Source organism: Manacus candei, unplaced genomic scaffold (genome assembly GCF_025592945.1).
Source record: "Manacus candei isolate 608988 ecotype Guabito, Panama unplaced genomic scaffold, ASM2559294v1 h1tg000070l, whole genome shotgun sequence".
Classification (NCBI taxonomy): domain Eukaryota; kingdom Metazoa; phylum Chordata; class Aves; order Passeriformes; family Pipridae; genus Manacus; species Manacus candei.
The window spans coordinates 2,275,820-2,298,558 of NW_026138118.1; the positions used below are offsets into that span (position 1 = coordinate 2,275,820).

A 22,739-nucleotide genomic window follows, 5' to 3' on the forward strand; every position below is an offset into this window, starting at 1 on the left:
GGTCTGGCCCCCCCCGGCCGTCCTGGACCCCAGGGCAGCATGAGGCTGAAGGGATGCAAGCCCGGGGCGCCCCTAAATCCCCCTCCCCAGCCCACAGAGCCCCATCCCGGGTCATCCCTCTCCAGGAGAGGGTGCTGCTGCCTTTAGAGGCGCTGGAGTGGGATCGGGGAACACGGACGGGACGTCTTGGATGGAGGGAGGGGGCGAAATCTCATCACCTTCGTTTGTGGGGGAAGAGGAGAAGGAGAACAAGGATCAGTTTGGCCACATTAACACCCATTTCCCAACTGTTTGGTCCTTTTGAGGAATGCTTTTTGCTGCTTTCCCTGCACGGAGCCACGTCCAGCTCTATCCTGCAGAGCAATTCCTCCTGGATAGCGCTGCCACCGCTGAGGGTTTGCTGCTCTCAGTGTCCCTGCTGTCCCCCAAGGCTGCCAGAATCCCTCCACCCGGGCTGGATGAGCCCTGTTCCCCTTTGCTGCATCCTCATCCTCATCCTCCCACGGGTCCTGTGCCCCCCAGCCATCCTGCATCCCTCAGGAATGGTGAACACAACTGTGCTGGGTTAATGGCTGGACTTCATGACCTCAGAGGGCTTTCCCAACCTAAAGGGTTCCATGATTCTGTCAGGAATTTCCTTTTCCCAAGCAAACACACTGGTGCTGAGCCACAGCACCAAACCTACCCCCTCCCCCCCCAGCCCCTGCCTGGAGTTTCTTGGCTCCAAGGCTCAGCTCAGCTGTTCCCTTTCAGGGATTTGGGGTGTTTGCAAAGTTTGGAAAACCCCAAATCAGCCCCTGCACGAGCCCTTGCAAAGGCCCAGCCTGGGTTTACATAACTCCAGGGATTTATGCAATTTTGGGAAGCACAGCAGCAAAGCAGCTTTTCCTTTCCCTTTCCCCATGACCCTCCCCCCCCCCCAAATATTTTTACCTGTTTTTCTTTTCCAAGGAAATCACAGTAATAAACACCTTTTTGCTCTTACCTGTGCCCCCTTCACAGTGAGATGACATTCTGTGCTTTTGGGGTCTTCAGTCACAATTACAGGTGGATTTTTTCCCCCCTTATCCTGCAGTTTCCCACACACAGCCCTGCTGAAAGCAAACCTAGAAAATTCCCAGGTTTTGTCCCAGTTTAGACCAAAACAGGACCAGGTCCAGACTGAAGCAGGGGAAATTCAAGCAGCAGCTTGTCCCAGCTCGGAGGACAAGGATATGACCAGTGGATAAAGCTGTTTTTCCCTTAAATAAAAATAATTGCAGGCACCACACCTGCAGCTGAAGTATCGTGGTTTTCAAATCCAATCTTCCTCTTCCTCTCACGTCTCTTGGGTTGTCACTTGAAGACCAAAAAGGGGAAGAAACTGCCTGACCAACAGTGAAACCAGCACACAAACACCTGCAGGCACAGCCCAAAACCCCTTTCTCCAGCTTTATTTTTTTTACTTACAACTAAAATTGTCTCAAAAGACAAATTGTTTAAAAATGTGGGCTTTTAATCAAGTTGAGTTTCTGTCCTTCCCTCCTCCAGCTTTGCAACAACGTGGGTTTTACCTCCCTCTGAAAGCACACGAGGACACCAGTGAGGAATTTGGGGGTTTGGCCACCCCAAAGAGAGACTGAAAGTATTGAAGAATTAAGAAGAGAAAAGTTCTTTTGGAGAAAGCAAGTGACATCATAGAATTACAGACTGGTTTGGGTTGCAAGGAACCTTAAAGACCACCTAATCCAACATGCAGGGACACCTTCCACTAGCCCAGGTTGCTCCAAGCCCTGTCCAACCTGGCCTTTAATTTCATATAAAATATCCCAGGAAAATGCAAATGGCCACAGAGCTGCTTTGACACCTGCAGAAAACACCAGCCCAGGTCCTTTGCCTGACACCCACTGGAATATTTTGGAACTGAGTTTTCTTTGTTTGCTGTTCAAAAGGAACGATTAACAATAAAAAAAAATAACAATTGAGCTGATTTTTCAGTGAGTGCAGCAACACAGGGTGCAGGAGCATCCCCATCCTGCCTGGGAGCAGGGAAATGGGAATGCCAGGAGCACCAGGATCATCTTCTGCCCGAGCAGGTGGCTGGATCCAGATGTTTCCCAGCTGTGATTTAATAACTGGGATATTTTCAACATCCTCAAGGACACCCACTGACCACACCAGGAGACACCAGTGATGCTCAACAGGATTTCACGTTTATTACTGAGAAGTGATTAATGGTGAAAAGAAAGGCAACGCCCATTCCTCGTTGGCTTAACAAGAAACTGAAACAAAGTCACTACACATTTTTTTTTACAATTATTTCTTCCTTGGTTTGTTTTTTTTTTTTTTGGTGCTTTTTTTTTCTTTTTTTTTTTTTTTTATCTTGTCCAAAATTTTAAATTTTTCCTGTAAACAAAACGAGTTTTTTAACCACTGTTCTCAGCTTTCAAAAAAAAAAAATCAAATTAATCCAGACTTAATCTGTATAATGCACAAGAACAGAACATTTCTTAGGACTCCTAGTACTTGACTTTTGAGTAACAAAGGGTTGGAGAAAAATGAACCACCTTTAAGACACAACTTCGTGGATAATTTCTGTTTAATTCTTCTCAGGCCAAAAAACTCCCAACTTCCTTGGAGAATTCATCCTTTTCCAGGATGGGGAGGAGGGGAGAAAGAAAAATATAAAACAAGAATTACTCCACTCTCCACGGGTGGATGTCACAACTCTTGGTGTTCCAAGTGCAAATGTCAGAACCAGGGGGAAGGAGGCGCGAGGGGGTGGAAGGGAGGGAGGCTGCAGGGTTGAAAAATTAGAGAGGGAAAAAAAAAAAAAGGCATATGCCACTTATGGACTTGAAAATCCCCCCCCCCCAAAAAAAAAAACCATAGTAAAAAGACAAAAAACAAAGTGTATGCTCTGAAATCACAACCAAAGCCAAAAGAAAGGGGGACAGGTTTTACTTCTACTCTACCTAGAAGGGATTTTTTTTGTTGTTGTTTTTGTTTTTTTTTAAGTCCTATGTCTTGTGATACTCCCAATACTTTTTTTTTTTTTAAACTGCAAGTTTGTAAAAGTCTTTTTTTTGAAGTCAATGAAATTAAGAAAAAAAAAAAAAAAGAAGTCCTAATTCTCTCTGGGATGCTCTTGCTCCTTCTCTTTGCCTCTCTGAAGGATCACTGGGATGCAATCTCTGCTGCAGTCTCTGGGGAGGAATGGCCTTTTACTTGACACGACCTTGGCGTTCCTGCAGAAGAAATAACAAAGATCATGTCAGCTCAGGGCAGTTTTGTTCCCCACTGCCACACCCCAGTGTCCCAACATGTGGCTCCCAGATGGAGCCTGTCCCATGGCAGTAAAGTCAGGGAAAGGGCATTTTTCTTGGCAGGTTCCCCCTCTTCCCACCTGCAGAGCTGCCTCCAGCTCTGGGGTCCCAGCAAAAGGATGTGGAGCTGCTGGAATGTATCCAGAGGAGGCCATGGAGATGCTCCAGGGCTGGAGCCCCTCTGCTCTGGAGCCAGGCTGGGAGAGCTGGGGGGGTTCCCCTGGAGAAGAGAAGGCTCCAGGGAGAGCTGAGAGCCCCTGGCAGGGCCTAAAGGGGCTCCAGGAGAGCTGGAGAGGGACTGGGGACAAGGGATGGAGGGACAGGACACAGGGAATGGCTTCCCAGTGCCAGAGGGCAGGGATAGATGGGATATTGGGGAGAAATTGTTCCCTGTGAGGGTGGGGAGGCCCAGAGGAGCTGTGGCTGCCCCTGGATCCCTTGGAAGTGTCCCAGGCCAGGTTGGGCAGGGCTTGGAGCAACCTAGCCTGTGGAAATTGTCCCTCCACTGGAACAAGACAGGCTTTAAGTTTCCTTCCAACCCAAACCATTCCATGATTCTATTTAAAAAAAAAAAAATCCCAGCTGAACTCCCATGTGGGCAGGAAGGCAGAGTGGAGCTCAAACCCAGGGGGCACAGACACCTGCCCTGGTCTGCAGGGACTGAAACAATCTCCTGATGGCATCTCACCTGTAAACTAAAGTTCACAGGGATCTCCCACCAACTGCTGCTCCCACCCCGCTGGTATCCAGCCATGTCTCTCCTCCAGCACTGCAGGAATGTTCTGTCCAAACATTTGCACCAGGCCAAAGGGGCAGGACAGTACCAAACACAGCCAGGCACCAAGGGCTGGCTGTCCAAGCCCCCTGTGCCAGCCCCTGCTGGGTTCTATTTGGGTCTAACAGAGAAGCTCTCACAGCCCAGGCTGTCCCAAAGGGTTATGAGGGGCTGCCCAGCCCACACTCACTGTCATTTCCAGATCATAAGACAAAACCAAAACCTGTCAACAGCCAGAGGGCTCTGGGCTGATGCTCCTCCCTGGCTCTGCCTCCTTCCCTGAGCACAGGCAGGTCCCTGCAGTCTGGGCACAATGGGCACTGTGGTGCTTTGGCTCTGGCTCCCATGGAGCAAATCCATCCCCACCCCAGCTGCTCCCAGAGGTGCCAAGTCCATCCCACCTCCACAGCAAAGCAACACCTGCAGCAGGTGCCCACAGGTACAGCAGGTTCTCCCTCCCCACTCAGAGAGGAGACGCTGTCAGGGCTCCAAAACTGGTGTGATGGTTCAGCCCAGAACGTTTCCCTGTGTGTTGGCTGTTCTGTCCATGAAATCAGGGCAGCAGCAGAGCTCCCTGCCTGCTTCCCCCTGTCCCACATTAACCTGGTGATGGGAGGCAGCTTCCCACTCCCCTTGGCAGCTCACACCACCTCTGCCACAAACACAGGGGCTGCTCAAAGAAACCACATCCACTGCTAAACCCAGGGAGAGCCCATCCCCAGCCAGCTTCAATCCTGGGATAACAGCATGTGTAGCCATCTATCCTCAGAAACCTTCCCAAAAAAGGGAAAACTGGACTCCAGCTCAGAACAATACCCCAGGCTTTGGCAGCCCCTCAGCCACACACCCAAGGAGGCTTCACCTCCAACTCCTCTGCACGAGTTGGATACAAATGGAGCCCAGTGTGATCCCATGCTCAGACTGTCTTCTGGGGACAGGGATCAGACCAAGGCACGTGTTCTGCTCAAGAGTAGCTACCCCCCATAAGTGGATTTAATCCCCCCCTTCTCCTGTAACTCTGCCCAAGGCTGTTGGAGCGGCCAAAACTGCCAAATCCCAACCGCCAGGGCGGGGAGCAAAGCCAGGCCCGAACAGGGAGCGCTGCAGGGAGAGCCACAGATCCAAAGGAAAGTGCCAAGCCCTGTTCCTGGCTCGGCAGCCAGCACGTTGTGTTACACATGGACAGATGGCAACGTGACTCATTCCTTCGGGAAGCAACTGCCCCGGCTAATGCCGCCGCTTCCCGAACGCGGACACGGGATAAGCCGGCTGCCAGGCTCAGTCACCCCCCTCCCACCTCCAGGGACAGTGTCCTGGGCTGGGACAGCAGCCCGAGGTCCTGCTGCACATGTCACCCTGTTACCTGAGCAGCTGGACCTCGAATAGTTGCCTCTTCCTGCTGGGAAGGTGAAGCAACCCCGAAGTCAGTGTGGGGATAACAAGGAGACAGTCCCAGGGAAAAAGTGACCCCCCTCTCAAAATCCCAGTGTGCCAGAACAGAAGGCACCACCTTCCAAAGGGTCTAGAGCAGATGTCCTCATGTGCCCAACCTAGAGAGGGGACCAAAGTGAACATCTTCACTTCAGCCCAATTTTCCTCAACCCAGTGTTGTTTCAAAACCTTCTCCTCCTCAGCCTTGAAATGCCAGCACAGAACTGCTCCACTCCATCAGTGCTGCAAAGTGTCCTGAGGAGCCTGACATGGAAAATGCAGCCTGACATCTTTTTCTACCCCCTCCAGGGGCAGGGACACCTTCCACTAGCCCAGGTTGCTCCCGTCCAGCGCAGCCTTGGACACTTCCAGGGATGGGACAGCCACAGCTTCTCTGGGCAACCTGTGCCAGGGCCTCCCCACCCTCACAGGGAAGGATTTTTCCCTAATATCCCACCTAATCCTGCCCTCTGGCAGTGGGAAGTCACTCCAGGCCCTTGTCCAAATTCCCTCTCCAGCTCTTTTGGAGCCCCTTTAGGCACTGGAAGGAGCCCTAAAGTCTCCCTGGAGCTTTTTTTCCTCCAGGCTGAACAACTCCAGCAGCCCTTCATCCTTCCTGGCCCATCCTCTTCCAAATCCACAGGCTGTGGGATGCTGTAACCCACAGCCCACCCAGCTATGAGACAGCCCAGAGAAGGCAGAGCAGCATCTACATACACACATTGGGTGGGCATTACTCTGGGATACAATCCCTGGAGAGCAAAGAGATTCCATCAGGAAGTCTTTTATTCTCTTTGCCTGCACTTCCATTAGACCTGGGCTGCATCTTATTGATCCCCAGGGGAGGAGCAAGGAAAAGACACTGGCTCAGACTGATTCCCTCAGGAACAGGAGGGGCAGGAGCAGCTCGAGGAATGGCAACTTGTCCTGTCACTGCTGCCCCCAGCGGTGCAGCAATGTCACAAACCAGGTCCTGAACCAGCCGATAAGAATCACCTTATCTGTTATCACCTGATCTGTTCACACTGGGGGAAACAACAACAACAAAAGGCTCAAGAGTTTGTACCAAAGCACAGTGACAATGGGTGACAACACTTCCCACTTGCTGAGAGCCTCTTCCCTTGATTAACAACCAACACTGAGCCTCAGCGCTCCCAGCAAAGGTAAGGATTTTATTGCCACACCACAGGTGGGGAAATAGCAGAGTGGAATCCCAAGGAGGGCCTGGAGAAGCAGCCAGGGCAGGGCTCCCACAAACCCTGGTTGGCTGGGACCTGCCTGAGCTGGAGCACAGCCCTGGGGCAGGGAAGGCCAGGCAGCAGTGCCAGTTCAACCCGAGAAGGTCCTGCAAAGCTTGGCTCACCCACAGCAGGAGATCCCCCAGCAGAGCATGGTCTGTGCTACCAGCATCATTCCACAAAGGGTTGAGACTTCCAATCACAGAATATCCCGAGTTGGACCCACAAGGATCATCCATCCAACTCCTGGCCCTGCACAGACACCCCAACAATCCCACCCTGTCCCCGAGAGCGTTGTCCAAACCCTCCTGGAGCTCTGGCAGCCTTGGGGCTGTGCCCACTGCCCTGTAACCAAATCCTGGCCTTAAGACACACACACACACAGACACACACAATTCTCCCTGATCACACACAGGAGTTACAGCAGCCCATTGCCTTCCCAGCAGGATCTGCTCAAGGCATGGACACAGCACAAGTGATGGATGATGCATCACTTTGCTTATTAAGCTCCTCAAGCAGCCTCGAGCCCCAACATTTACAAACCAAACGTTCTCCTCTTGTCAGCATCAGAAAGCCATCAGGGTTACAGAGAAAAGCTGCATCCCAGCCTGCCTCCCCCAGGAAAGGGGATAAAAATCAGGCAGGGATCTGGTTATGGCCTGACAACTTCATCCTACCTCCTGTTCACCTCATGGAGCTCAGCACCAAGGAAGACAGAATAAAAGTGGTTCTGTGTCAGAGCAGGAAAGGCCTTTTGTTCTACAGATCAAAATCAAACCCAAAATATCCACAGAACCCCAAGCTGGGCAGACTCACATCACTGAAAAAGCAGGAGACACGTGGCCTTGGACACTTATTTCCATGTCAGAGCAACCAGCTTGGGGCAAGAAGGGCACAAAGAGAGCCAGGGCTTTCCTCTCCAGTGGGTTTTCCAGTCGGATATCCACAGGCATGCTGCTGCTTCCCAGCATCTTTCCAGGCACCTTTTTAAACCTGATGCAATCAATTGCAAAGAACAAACCTCTTCTTGCTTAAACACCACATTTAATTGCCTGAATAAAGCAGCCCAATTCCCATAAACATTTATAATGACTCTCCCATAGGGAGCCTCGTCCCACAGGGCAAAACTTGTGCAGGATGGTGAAAAGCTGAGAACATCCATGAATATTTAGAGCAAAGAGGGAGGCAGAGCAGGCTGGGAGGATTCCCAGTGGTATTCCATGTAAGGACAACTGGGATCACACCAGGGACTGGATCTGGACTTGCTGGCTTTGGAGCACAAGCAAAATAACACAACACAAGTCCTTTCAAGTCATTAGGAAGGAAGAAAATTCTCCTGGTCTTCAACCAGGGAGTCTTTATTCTTCCCCATCACTCCAAGTGAAATGTGTTTCATTACTTTGGTTGCCTTAAATCATCACCCAGGCAATAAGTATTAGCACTGGTGCCACGAGACTCTTTAGAAAAGGAAGGAACTTCACTTTAATGTTCCAAAATCCTCACAGCTATAGAGTTAATAAAGCCTTGGCAGTGTCCCCTGTCACACCATGTACCTGTAATGCCAAGGACTGAAAACCCATGGAGCTTCAGTGGAATTTGTGGCTCCACATATTCATAAAATATCTAGAAGGAGGAGTGAATAATAAAGTGACCAAGTTTACTGATGATATTGAGCTATTCAGGGTAATAAAAATAGCAACCAACTGTGGAGGACTTTGTGAGAAAAAGCACTTGAGCCTTCCAGTGAATTTGGTCTACCTGGTTGAGATAAATTTAAAGGTGCATATGGGAAAATCCCTGTCCTAACTCCAAGGTGGCAGGCTCCAAACTGGCCATTAACCATTGGAAACATGACCTCTAACTCGAGGAAAATGGAAACCCTCAAGAAAAGCAACCATCACCCTGAACAGAACCCACCACTCTGCTGTTACACAAACCCAAACCTGGAAAAGAACTGGAAAAGGGTCAGAGAAAACAGGGATGAGCAAGGGACAGAAGGGTTTCCATCTGCAGAGCCACTGTGCTCTCCAGCCTGGAAGAGATGACTGCAAAAGCAGAGCAGACAGGAAGGACACTAAAATAACTGCTCACCACCTCTACCAGCACAAGAACCAGGGGGAATCACAGGAGGCAGGCTCAAAATAAAATAAAGGGACACATTTCTTCACACAACACATAATTAAGCCAAAGAACTCGAGATCATGAGGATGCTCAAAGAGCATACTGGACAAGAAATCATGAACTAATAAAGACATAACCTCTGGCTCACAGAAATTCCTGAGCCACAAGTAGTTAAAGGCAAGGAAAACTTCAGAGATGGATAAAAATGTCCTTGTACTGTCCTTACAGGTGTTTGCAGCCACCTGAGATGCAACATCAGACTGCACAGACTTAGGTCTGACCCACTGAGGCTAAAACACCACCTCCACCCCAAATAAAGCAGAAGAAGTACTTCATGTCACAAGAAAAACACACCACAATATTCTGCATTATGAGAGGACAAGAGGAGATCTATTTGCCTGCTTCTGTCAACCATGAAGAGCTGAATTCACAAGCCCAAGCAAAAGAGCCAACGCTCCCTATAGTGTGTCCCCTCATTTTACAGCTACTCCAAAGGGAGCACAAAGCCACATTCACTGGAACATGGTTTTGTATTTCAACTTCTTTTCTTCCTCTCCTTTAAATCCATCAAGAACTGGAATTGGGCTGAACCCCCAAATCAGGACTTCAGGACTTCTTCAATTTTGCGAAGATGACGATGGGAAATTCTCTGAAGTCATTTTACAAGGAGATGCCACCACAAAAAAGCTGAGAGAGCAGAGCCTTCCCCCTGGGCACAGATACACAGGGGAAGGAAACTCTGAGAGCTGGGTTTTCCCTTCCCCCCCCCCAAAGATTAGAAACAAAAGACATCAGTTTTAGGTAGATTTTATCTAAGTCTTCTAAACTGGGATTACATTACAATAGCTCTGCAGTTAACCACACACAAAAGCAGCTCAAGCACTGTGCTTTTAAGGAAACAAGAGTTCTAATGATATAGAACCAGAAATTTCCAAGTCTTCACTGAAGGAGGCTCACAAAACCCAAATGGTTCATTATTAACTGTTCAAATGCACTGTTACATGACTTATATGTCAATTAAAAAGCCTCACACTGGGCACCAGTCACTGGCAGGAGCTACAAACAAGTCTCTATCCCGGCCATGAGTGTGGATAATGACAGCCCTTGTTAACAGGGACTTCCCCGGGTAACTGCTGTGGTAAATAAGGGTGGCACTGCTCCTGCTGCCAAACCTCCAGCGGTTTGCACCACCGAGGAATTAGTTATTAACTCAACAAAGCCATAAAATAGGACAATTACTACCAGGTACAAACAAGAGCAAGCAGGAAAATGAGAGGACTAATCGTGGTGAGAGCTCTCACACAGCACAGCACAAAAAGCTTCGCGAACTTGAGAAGGGAAAGAAAAAAAAAAGCAGCTTCTTTCAGGCAAAAAAAGCTGCTGCAGAACTACATTTTCAGTAAGAACAAGGGAGGAATATTGTGCATGGAGCTGCTCTTGATGGACTGCCCACCTTGGGATCCTAATCGGCTTTCAGCCACATCTTGTGACCCACTGCACTCCTGCACCAGGGAGAAAATCCAGGGAACTGAACCAGGCCGTGCCCTGGGGCTTTCACTGAACACAACAGCTGCCTAAGAGGTTTCCTTGGAAGATAAGCACTTTTTCTGGACAAGGAGCTGTTAATAAAATAACCTGAAACACAATACCTGTGTCAGTAGCTCTTAACTTCAGTGTCAGCAAGTTACCCAGAAACTGGGAGGGGGGAAAGCAGCCAGAGCTACTGACACCTCACACACTCCCTTCTGCATTCCAAGCCCTCCATGGTATTTCTAGGGAATTTGCCAGCCACACATGTGCAATTTATCACAGAATCCCAGAATGTTTTGGGATGGAAGGGACCTTAGAGCTCATCTCATTCCACCCCCTGCCATGGGCAGGGACACCTTCCACCAGCCCAGGTTGTTCCAAGCCCCCTCCAACCTGGCCTTGGACACTTCCAGGGATGGGGCAGCCACAACTTCTCTGGGAAATCCATTCCAGGGCCTCACCCCCCTCACAGGGAGGAATTTCTTCCGGATATCTAATCTAAATCTCCCCTGGGAGCTGAAATCACCCAGCCAAGGTAACCTGGAGGGGAGGGGCCACGAAGCTTTAACCACACCAGGTGGGCAAAAAGCGGTTTGGGAACATTCACAAGAACAGGGTGTGGAATAAACTCGCCCTGCTCAAAGCCATACCTGTGAGAGCTGCAAAACCTCCTCACTGCATGTGGCCTGCACTCTGTCTGCCCAATCCCAACCCCAGTCCTTGAATCCTAGAACAGCTTGGGTTGGAAGGGACCTTATACCCCATGGACAGGGGTAAAAAAAGGGAAAAACAACTTTAAACAGCCCATCTCGACAGCCCCTTAAACCAACTTCACCAAGAAGGCTTTAAATATTATATTATTTCATAATATTGATAGATGTTACAGTAAAGATTTCTAACAAGATACTAACAGAGAGAGACAGGGCCATGAGGCAAGTGCAACAGGTTTGCTCTTCCACTACTCAGCTTCCACTTCAGTTGCAGTGAAATGGCTCCCAGCTGCTCTTGGTTTCAGGGATGAGGAAACACAGTTCCCTGTCTGACAGCAGAAAACATGGATTAGAGCACCAGCCAGATCTAAGCCTTCCCCTCCAGTTCCATCCTGCCTTTAGACAAAGCTACAACCACTAAAAACCCACGAGTGTTGTCAGGGGCTTTGGAGTGCTGGCTTAAAAATATCATAAGCACAAAGCATTCCTTATGTCCAACATAGGAAGGTTTGTTTCCTCTATTCCTGAGCAAATATACGAGCATGGACACAGACCTACAGGATTTAAACAGCCTGGAAATAAACTGAGAGAAACCATGTGCATTGCTGAGCAGCACAGCGAGGGAATCCTGTCCTGGTGCATCAATCAATTAACTTCACTATGGTCAGGATTTGGAGCAGAAAAGAGCAAACAGCCTTGGGATCACGGGATGAAAGGAACTGTGGGAGTGTAAGCAGCGTTCCCTCGCTGCCACGGGAAACAGTTGGCTTTGCCTGGATATGGAATATCCAGGAATTGAACCCTGTAGTCAGAAATGCTGCCCTGTAGGATATGGGAAAGCCAAGGCAACGCAGCATTCCCAGGATGACTGAGAGCAGGAGAAAGTGCTGGTCCACCCTATAGGGAATATTCTCTCTCCTCCCCTCTGAGGTTATAAATTAGGAAGAAGAAAAGAGCTTTGTAAAATCCATCAGAAAGCATTCCTGTATTCCAGGGACTGTGAAACAGGCTGTTTCACGGGCTCATACAACACCCCTCAGTTATGCCTTAAATCACATGTTCCAAGGGGGCAGTGACACTTGACACTGTTAATACTCCCTTAACCAGCAGTGTCAGCTGAGCCACAAAGCAGCACAATTCCAGAAATAACGGCTCCAATCTGGCCAATCCCACCTTTCTGCTTCAGGCCGGTGAACCTCAGCATGGAAAACCTCACCAAAAGCCCACCCCATCCTGCCCAGCTCAGCCTGACTCAACACCCCAAAGTCCCAACCCAAAGAGTCCCTTCTCAGCTGCAAACCTGACCATCCGACTGCTTTTCATGGGATATCCTTCCTAAAATCCCTGGAACCTGCAAGGAGCCAAGTATCCCAGGCCTGGGCACGGAGAAAGAACCAAACCAAACTTCCCTTTAGAGTTTTCCATTGATTATTTTTCCACAAAACACCAAGCAGATCACTATTGGAGATCTTTAGACCCAGGTTAGGGCAGCATTCCTAGAAATCCAGGTGCATGACTAAAGGCCAGGGATTTTTGTGGTTGTTCAAAAAGAAGATAAAATAGTTCTTACAGGGAAGACATCAGTGACATGCTCTGCCATAAAAGCAGCTGTTCTGGGTTTCAAGAAGTCCTAAACTGCTCTGGGTAGGATTGCACTGGGAGTTGGCTTCATCATTTTGGGTCAGGAGACCATCCAACCCTTTTAAAAAACTGGATCAGTAGAGCAAAGCAAGACACTGAAAAGGAATGGACACGAACCTCCAAGGACAGTATGGGCACAGGCAACAGGAAAGGACAAGCAAGAGGATTATTCCAGTGTTTTCAACACTGAACTACCTACCCCCCCTTCACTGGACAATGGGAGTAACACAAATACTAAGTAGAGCATTTTTCATATCATTTCTTGGACCTGCTTTAGGGAATTCTGAAGAAATGAGGAGTATAAAAGAATACTCAAGAACTCCCAGACTTTCACAAGAGCTCATTCATCTTGGGCAGCAATTGGGAATCAAACTGCAAATCAGCCAAAGGTTTGGGCAAGTTAAAGCTAAATGAGACAATTTCAGCCTGGGAGAAGTTCAAAACAAGCCAAACCTTGAGACATTTAAGCTTCAAGGAACACGACTGCAGAGCATTAACATCTCACACTGTGGCAGAGACAAAGAGCTGGGAGCAATGGGATTTCCCCAGCACAAAAAGCAGCACAAAAAGCAGGCAGGGAGCTGCTGCCAGAGCAGCATTTGAACTTTTCAGTGCTTCAACTCTGGTTCCTCGTGGATTTTTTTTAATTCAGGTGATTACCTGAGACGCTCCAAGGCAGACAGAGCATGGCTTGGGCTTCTTTGGCACCTACAATCCCGGGGTGAGCATCACCCCAGGCAAAACCAAAACCCTGCCTGAGCAAAAATAACTGGTTCTCAATGAAACCACGAAAAGAGCAGTCACAGAAACCTCAGCCACTTTCCAGGCTGCGTCAGAGAGCGATGGAGGAGGTCAAACTGTCCTGCAAGAACAACCGAGTCACTTCCTCCGTGCCGGATGTCCCAGGGGCCCCGAGCGTGACACAGCCAGGGAGTAAATGGCAAAAGGCAAACACTAACCCCTGTTTTTACACAGCTCCCTCCTCATCTGTGAATTCCAGAGACCTATGACTAAGTTCCTTTTCAAAGAGCAAGCGCTTTCCTAATCAACTGCTGCTGCATCCACTCGGATGTGGTCGGGGAAGGCGGCGCTATCGCCGCTGCTTCCGACCCTCCACAGCACAGCCTGGAGTGAAGCAAGCAGGGGAGGAGACTTCAAAATGCAACTGGGAAGATGGTTTACAAGCTTTAAGAAAATTGCCAAGCCTCGTTTCTAGCGTCTTCCTGATTTTCAGGCTTTAGGCAGCAAACACAGCAGCTTTCCCCAGGGAGAAACCATCGGTCTGTCTGCTTTTCCCACAGCCTTTCCCATTCTTCCCTTCTTTCTTCTGCTTACAGGTACTCAGGATTAACTCATCCATCTGCCTCTCACCTGTCCTCCAGCAGCATTTTCCCTCTCCCCTGTATTCTCTTACAGTACTAAGGTTTGACTCTCTCACACTGCAAACTGTTGCTCCCTAAAGTCAGATCTGGAGGATGTCACAGAACCATGGAATGGCTGGGGTTGGAAGGGACTCTAAAGCCCATCTCATTCCATCCCCTGCCATGGGAGGGACACCTTCCACCAGCCCAGGCTGCTCCAAGCCCTGTCCAACCTGGCCTTGGACACTTCCAGGGATGGGGCAGCCACAGCTTCTCTGGGCAACCTGTGCCAGGGCCTCCCCACCCTCACAGGGAAGAATTCCTTCCCAACTTCCCACCTAACCCTGCCCTCCAGCAGCAGGAAGCAAACCACCTTTGTGCTTAAGTGATATTATTTATAAAATGCTCCATGTAAAATATACATCAAAAATCCAAAACTGCATCAACTGTCACTGTGAGCAGCTGCAGCTCCTGACTCTGTTCTTCAACTGCTGGATGAAAAATTCCCTGTTGCTGCAACTAAAGAGATCATCAGGAAACTTGGCAAACTCCCAGCCAGCTGTGCTAATGCTAATTTGTAATTATCATTTTGATCAAACACAAGCCGGATCTGCATTGTGGGGAGGGGCAGCCCCAGGTGACTTTACCACAGCTGAACCCAAGCACAATTCAAAGCCCACTGGCCACTGAATTTGGGGCAGGATTTCCAATTAACAAGTTGTTAAGGAGTACACGATGAGAGGAGGCTTTGAGCCAACCCCAGCAGCACCCAGAGGAGCTGCAGGCAGGTGGTGAGCTCAGCACAGGTGCCACACTGATGGTGACAGCAGGTGACAGCCCACCCTGGCCCCAAACACAGCCACAAGGAACAGAACAACCCGATCCATGTCCACTGGAGACAGGACAAGCAGTCAGAGATTTCAGTTACAGTGAAGGAGATTTAGGCTGGGCATTAGACAAAGCCTCCTTACAGGAAGGATAATTAAGCATAGGAATAGACTGCCTGGGGAGGGACAGGAACTGCTGTTCCTGGAGGTTCTACAAGTGGTGGGAAACATCTGTCACACTGACCCCACTGTGGGCATGGGGTGGATTAGAGCCATCTCTGATTGCTACAACTCCCCAAACCTCCCACTGATCTCCAAGTACAAACTGCTCTGCCCCAGGAGCTGACAATGGCACAGAAATACATTTTGGTTAAAGCACAGCACTCAGGGGAGGCTGAGGCTCAGGGCAGCCCAGGCAGGGCCTGGGCAAGGCTCCTCATCCTGCTCTGCCAGGAGCTGGCACCTGATTCACAGACTGGTTTGGGCTGGAAGGGATGTTAAAGAACATCCAGTTCCAACTCCCTGCCATGGGCAGGGACACTTTCCACTAGCCCAGGTTGCTCCAAGCCCTGTCCAATCTGGCCTTGGACACTTCCAGGGACAGCCACAGCTTCTCTGGGCAACCTGTGCCAGGGCCTCCCCACCCTCACAGGGAAGAATGTATCCCTAATATCCAATCTAAACCTACTCTTTCAGTTTGAAGCCATTCCCTCTTCTCCTGTCACTTATAAATAGTCCCTCACCATCTTTCTTGTGGGCTCCCTTCAGGCACTGGAAGGCTGCATTTAGGTCACTCCAAAGCTTCTCTTCTCCAGGCTGAACAACCCCAGCTCTCTCAGCCTTTCCCCACAGGAGAGGCTCCATCCCTCTAATCAACTTGATGGCCTCCTCTGGACATTTTCCCCCCAAACAGGGACTACCATGTGGGTGTGGGTTCCAAGTGTGGGCAGGCAGGTAGCCAAAAGGCAGCTGATGCCCACCAAGCCTGTTCACAAGCCTGGTTCACACCCTGGAATTCAGTCCAGCCCATGGCAGCCCCTCCTGCCCCTCAGGACTCATCCGAGCCCCACGAACACATTACCTTTTTAACATTTTCCTCCTCCTCTTGGCGTTTCTCGTAGTGTGAGAAGTCATCAAAGATGGAGGTGGTGTGCTTGTAGGTGGCAATGATTTTCAACACCTGCTTAGCCTTTTCCAGAGGCACCTCCTGAGTGTCCCTGGAGTTGGTCACTGGTTTATTCTCGTTGTTCTCTAGGCGGATGTGCCTCAGCTGGCTGTTGGGAACGTCCTTCACAAAAATCCACCTGACATCAAAGCGTCCCTTCCACTTGTCCTGGGACCACACCCCTGCACAGGTGTTATAGTCCACAGCAGATTTCATCTCTGCCACGCCGCAGAAGTGGCCGCTACCGTTGACGCTGAACAGTAAGTACACGGGGCCCTTGCCGTTCATGGAGCGATAGGCCGCGTCCAGTCTCTTGTTGCCGTGCTCCGTGCTGCACCAGATGTTGTACTTGATGGAGCGGTGGATGTCGTCCTCGGAGTAGCTCTTAATGATGAACACCCGCCCGTGCTTCGGGTTCCAGTCAAAATCCTTGGGGTTGTAGTTGTTGATGGACCTCAGCTTCTCCAGGACCGGGTGCGGCTCCGAAGGGGAGCCGGAGCTGGTCTGGGCCGTCCCCACCCCGTTACCGTCCACGCCGTTCTGGCCGAAGCCGCCGCCGCGGTTGCGGGGGGCGACCCAGCGGGTGGGCTGTGCCGGGGGCACGGGCAGCGGGGCCGGCTGCGCCGGGGGCACGGGCAGCGGGGCCGGCGGCTGCTGCCCGCCCGCAGCCTGGGCCACCGGCGGGCTGCCGGCCATCTGCTGGCCCACGGGCTGTGGGGCCGCCTGCGCCGGCTGCTGGGCGAGGTTCTGCACCAGGGCCTGCGCCGGGGCTTTGGCCACGGGGCCTTTGTTGTCCCAGGTCCCGATATCCATGTTGTGTTTTATGGGGGGCGGCGGAAGACTCGACCCGGCGATGCCGTTCTTGGCCTTGAGCTTGGGCTGCTGCTTGGCGGGTTTGCTGGCGATGTCGGCCCACGAGGCCGGCTTGGGCGGCGCGATGGTGGCCGGGGGGAGGCTGCTGGAGGCCACGATGTTACTGGCGATGGAGCCGCTGCCCACGGCCGAGCCCACCACTTTGGGGACGCTGCTGGCCACGTCTGTGCTGCCCAGCTTGAGGGCCGCCATGCCCTGGTCCAGGGTGTTCATGCCGGGGGCCTTGTTCAGGGTCTCGCTGGCGAAGGCCGACTGCCCGTCGATCATGGCCCCCCCCAGCGAGCTGGGGGCGTAGGCGTAGTTGCTGCTGTAGCCCGAGCTCTGAGTGGACTGTCCCTGAGAACTGTTGTTGCCCCAGGCTGAGAAGTCGATCCCGCTGGGGAAGAAGTTAAAGCCGTGCTGCCCGAGGAAGGGGGTGCTGCCCAGGGCCCCTGGCTGCCCGAACATGGCGTCGGGGAGGAAGTGGGGCTCCCCGTTGCTCAGCTGTCCGTACGAGGTCAGGTAGGGCATGGGGGGGTCTCCCCCCGTGGACCAGGCAGCCTCCCCTAGGGAGTAGGAGAATCCGATGGAGGGGCTGAAGTAGCTCGGTAAGTAGGAATCAGACATTGCAGTGTATGCATTGTTCTGAAAGGAAACCACAAAAACATGAGTGCTGGGGAGCCAGGAGGAGCTGAACCCATTTCAAGGGACCAGGAATAAAGCCAGCTTAAGGCTTCCCGTGCCCCACCCCTCCCTACCTTAGGGCTGGGCAGATAAACAGGCCCAGCCTTGAACACCTCCTTTGTTACAAGGGCTCGAAAATCTGTTTTATTGCCAGAAAGGTTAAAGACAAAGGCTCAGACAGCTTCCCACGTGGAGTTCCTGCTGCATGGAGTGGGCCTGGACACCGAGCTGCCCCAGAGCTCCTGCTCAGGCTTTAAAACCACTGTCTTACCTTGCATCCAAATATCTTCTGTTTGTAGCTACTCTCAACGAGGGCTTTTCTTGCCTGTGTAACATATTTAAACCTTATTCTAGTGTTAGAGGGAAAACTTGTGGGAAGGATGCAGGCAGAAGTGGAATAAGGAGGAAAAAGATCCAGTGGAAGCACACTGCCAAAATTATGTGTCCTTAATTGCCTTCCTTAAACTTACTACCCACGAAAACAGCTTTATTCCCACAATTTAAAGTTGCAGAGCTCACAGTATTCCAAGAACTTGCAAACAAACAGGGATTTAAAGCCTATTCCTCAGAACACCAACTGCTCTAGTGCCGTGGGCCCATACTAAAAAACACCTGAAAATGAGGAGTAATCCACAGGGTCTCAAGAGGAGCCTTTTACAGGCAGCAGCACGAGCAGGTTTCAAACCCAGAAAGGAAAAAAAAAAATCCCTGCTCTGTGCCTTGGTCTCCCTTTTAACATCCAAGTAGCCTTTAGGTTACAAAAACAAACGCCTAATTTGACAATTAGGGAAGTCTCAGACATCCCCAAGATTTGCTTACATGAAAAACCATCTGTCATTTCCCATTCCAAGCCAGGTCCCCTCCGGGGAGCGGTTCCAGCCGCGCTAATGGACATTATCCTCAGTAATTTGAACCTGGGAGCAGCAGCCTCGTGCTGCCCCAGCCCCTGACAAGCCAGCCCAGTGCAAGGCAGATCAAAGGCAGGTTCAGCTCCCAGTTAAAAGCCTGGCTTTGCAGCAGGGCCCTGCTCCATTTCTGGTTGAATCATGTTCTCACGTGCCAAGCGCGGCTCCCAGAGGACTTCATGCCGTGCTGAGATCCAGGGAGCCTCTCAAGATGGCTCTGGCACCCTCCAGAAACAGCTGGTTTGCCACTCTACCATCCACAGGGTTGCAGGAAAGCAACAGGTTTGGGGCCAACCCAGCCCCGAGTTCACAAACATTAACAGGAATTATTTAATGTTAATGTGCTCAGAGACAAGATTTCTGTGGCACTTCACGGTGTGAAGGCATGAAAACTCACAGAGATGCTCCCTCCAGCCTTTGTTTTCCCACAAAAGCCTCCAAGTTAATAACAAAACTCACACCCACCCTGGGTTTTACTAATTGAGGAACTGAGTCCTGCTAAACCCAAGGCCTAACCTGCCCAAAAGCACCAACACTGACAAGAATTTGTGAGGCAAATGAAAGAACTGAAACCCTCATATTATTATTTTGAACCAGCAAAGTCTCTTCCCAAGTTAATCCCCTCGATTATAAGAGTAACATTTGCACTCCTAAAACTTCCTTTAATGGAACAGGAACATGCTGGGCCACCCCTAAACCCAAGGCAGAGCTCTTTCCTCTCCACAAGAGCACAGGAAGCACATCACTGTCACATTAAAACCTGTCCCCTTGTCACCTCAACCATACCAATAAAACTCCACCAGCTTCTCATTCTCTCCATGACTAAGACTTTTCACACAGTTATTTCCTCAAACTTGCTGCTCCCCTTCACCTAAGAGCAGAACTAAATGAACCTGACCTAGTGTTTATGTGAGTTTCTGGTTTTTAAAGGGCTGAAGAATCATTCACTGCATATCTTTTAAAATACACAGTAACCTCATCGAGGGGCTGACAGTAACAGTCACACCTCCAAGAGCAGCTGAGGAATGAGGAACAGTGAAACTGCACAACTTGGTCACCCCCTGTGAGTGTGGAGAGCTTGGAAAGCAACCCCAAAATTCCTTTAACTCCTTATCCAGAGCCATATCTCTGACTTCTCCCTTTGCCACCTCCAGCAACTTTGTATTTTTGAGCAGAACTGTGCCTCCCTCCAGACTCAGCTCTCGGGGTTTGGATTCTATTTTATGGAGCTGAGAAGCACCACAGCACAGCGAGGAACTGAGACAGAGTCACCCAAAGGTCCCACTCCAAGATAACTCGGTGGTTTCACCTCCTTCCTGGCTCAATTTCTGCCTCCTGGGGCACCTCCAATCACTTCCTGATTTTTAAAATGTGTTTTTCCCAGTGCGAGACACACCAAAAGAAATTAAAGATCCAGAAGTTCTTCATCAAACATGAAAAATGGGGTAAAATATCGTGTTGCTTGTAGTAACCCTCATTCCCTTTAGGACACTTAAACACAGAAAATACCATCCACATTCAGAAGGAAGCTGGAAATTAGGGATGTTGATAACTGGGATAGAAAAAAACCCCACCATTAAATGACAGCTACTGGAAAGGTAGCTGGTTTTATTCAAGATTTAAGAAAGCAATCACATTCTCTCACTCTATGAAGGCTGAATTTAGGCTCATTAACTTTTTAGGGAGCAGAATGCAGTGAGTTATCTTGATGGACAGGTGAACTCTGAAGATTATGAACAGCTGACAGGACATAAAGAACATTTACCCTCAGACCTTTAGCACAAAAAATGAAAATACTTGTTGAAAATTTCACTGAGACAGAAACCTGTGTCCTAATAAACAGGCATCACTTTTACATGAAAAAAAAATGATGTACTGACTGGTAAAAATGAGCAAAAATACAGAAAGGGGAAACCAGAAGAGCTTATTTTTACTGATCACAACTGGAAAGAGAAGCCAAGAGAATGAACTGAGAGCTCTGGTGCTATTACAGATGTTTATCTATGGTGCTCACTTGTACATCTAATCAGCTGAAGTCCATCTGTTCTGTGTCACTCCCCTGCAGCTCATTAAGGAAAACAAACAAAAACCAGTTAGCAGGGGAGCCAGTCTAAGGGAAAGTGAGGAGGAAAAGTAGGTGGGAGCCTGAATTCCAGGGGCTGGTCACAGACCCTCCAGCTCGACTTGTAATCAGGGTTCTCAGGAAGTCTCAACACTCTTTATCACACGTGGGCTCTGGGTTTTGTTTTTGGGTGTTTTTTTTGGTGACAAACAGAAATTCCCATGACAGGCACTGTCAGTTGACTCGGTGCAGAGATAAGAAGGTTGATCTGATCCTCCAAAAGCCCTGCTGAGAAGAGCAGCCTCGTGTGAGGTGACTTCCCAACCCAGCTCGGCACATCTGTGTGGTGCAAAAAGAGCCAAAACCCAACACAGGCACAACAGTAAAACTGAAAGAGCAGAAATGGTGACTTGGAGATTGAAAAAAAAGGAGCTGAACACCACGTGGAGGAAGTTCTCACAGCCTCAAAAAGTTGCTAAACCCCTTCCTACCTCACCCACCACCACAACCTAAAGGCAGAGTCAGTGCTTCCTGCCTGCAGGAAATGCAGGTGTAGGGTGGGAAATGCAGGTGTAGGATGGGATATAAGGTGCTGGCAAAGATCAAATGCAGCCAGTGGAGATGGAGAACACACACAAGGAGGCCAAATTCCCCTCTGCTGGAGCAGCAGGAAACCAGCAGGCTCCTGGTACTCACCGGGCGGGCCTGGGGGCTCAGGTAGGGCTCAAAGTCATCATCATTCAGCCCATCCTTCTGGTGCACAGAGCCGTTTTGCACTGAGGAGAGACGTGAAACTTCAGAAAACAACACGCAACAAACTCCCAACGTTTACCGACTTAAAGTATTTAAAGCCAAATCCTGTAATATAGCGAACTCCTGCCGGTTCTAACACACCGCGCACGGCACAAACAACACCCGCAAACTTCCTGCAGCCACGCGGGGCTCGTTCCCCTCCTGGCTCCCGACAGATTTTGGGGAGACCTTCCTTCCCTCCCTCCCCCGCGTTCCCAGCCCTGCCCAGGGCTCTCACCTTTGTTGCCTTGGCCCTTGGGTCTCTGGAGCAGCGGCGGCGTGGGGGGAGAGAAAGAGGGAGGGAGAGAAGGAGAGCGGTGAGTCAGGGGGAGAAGCGGCTGCGGGAGGGGCAAGGACGAGCCCGGGGGGAGGGAAACAGACCCGGCCTGGGGGAAGGGGAGGGTCAGACCCGGCTCTGGAAGCGTGGAAAAAAGACCCGGGGGTGGGGAAAACAGACTCGGCCAGTGGGAAGGGGGGAAAACACACCCGGGGGCTGAAAAACGGAGCCAGCCCGGGGGGAGGAAACACGCCTGGCCCAGCGAGGGACGCCCAGGCCCGGCGGGGACGGACCCGGTCCTGGAGGGGAAACAGGCCCGGTCCGGGACAGGCCCGGCTCAAACAACAGCCCCAGGCCCGGCCCAGGCGCGGCCCGGCCCCGCCGCAGCACAATGGAGCGCGGCGAGGCCGTCGCCGCCCCGGGGCGCTCCCCCTGCGCTGGGCCCGGCGCGGCGGAGCTCGGCCCGGCGGCGCGGGCGGGAGGGGGAGGCTCGTACCTGCTCCAGGAGGCTGCTGGCCGACATGGCTCCGCGGCGGGGGCTGCGGGCGGGGCGGGGCGGGGCGGGAGAGGAGGAGGAGGAGGAGGAGGCGGCGGCGGCGCTTTGTCCGGGCCCGGCGGGGGCTGCGGGGCGGCCCTTTGGCGGACTCGGCGGCGGCCGGCGGGGCGGAGCGGAGCGGGGCGAGGGGGGGACGCTCTATCCCCCGCCCCCCCACCCCCAGTCTCTATGGCCCCCGGGCCCCGCCGCCTCGCGCTCCCCCCCGCCCGGTCACGCGGCGCCGCGCGCGCCCAGGCACAATGGCGGGAAATGAGGGGGGGGGGGGCGGGCGCGGGGCATGCCGGGACGGAGGAGGACCGCGGGGAGGGGAGAGCGGCAGCGCCCCCGCTCGGCCGGGAGCGGGAACTGCTCTTAAAGGGCCAGGCGGCCCCGCGCCGGCTTTGGGGCGAAACGCGGCGAATTCGGGGCACGGCGGCGGATTCAGCACGACCTGATTTTAGCTCCCCGCTGTCCCCAGCTCTACAAGGCGTGGAGGACCCAGCCCTCCGGGACCCCCAGCCGGGTCAA

The 22,739-nt window shown here is 51.4% G+C and overlaps 1 protein-coding gene across 3 annotated transcripts; it reads right to left on the minus strand.

Moving 5' to 3' along the window:
• Positions 1 to 2,170: 2,170 nt before the first annotated feature.
• YTHDF2 (YTH N6-methyladenosine RNA binding protein F2) lies at positions 2,171 to 22,478 on the minus strand. 3 transcript variants are annotated; one of them, XM_051807175.1, is made up of 5 exons: positions 22,173 to 22,475; positions 21,638 to 21,662; positions 21,304 to 21,383; positions 16,021 to 17,601; positions 2,171 to 3,227 (listed from the first exon to the last, which is right to left on the minus strand). In XM_051807175.1, exons 1-5 carry the CDS (start codon positions 22,197 to 22,199, stop codon positions 3,204 to 3,206), a joined length of 1,737 nt encoding a protein of 578 aa, XP_051663135.1. In that variant the 5' UTR covers positions 22,200 to 22,475; the 3' UTR covers positions 2,171 to 3,203. The 3 variants fall into 3 exon arrangements, with proteins under 3 accessions (XP_051663135.1, XP_051663136.1, XP_051663137.1); XM_051807177.1 differs by lacking the exon at positions 2,171 to 3,227 and adding an exon at positions 14,536 to 14,631 and having other exon boundaries at positions 22,173 to 22,478; XM_051807176.1 differs by lacking the exon at positions 21,638 to 21,662 and having other exon boundaries at positions 22,173 to 22,379.
• Positions 22,479 to 22,739: the final 261 nt, after the last annotated feature.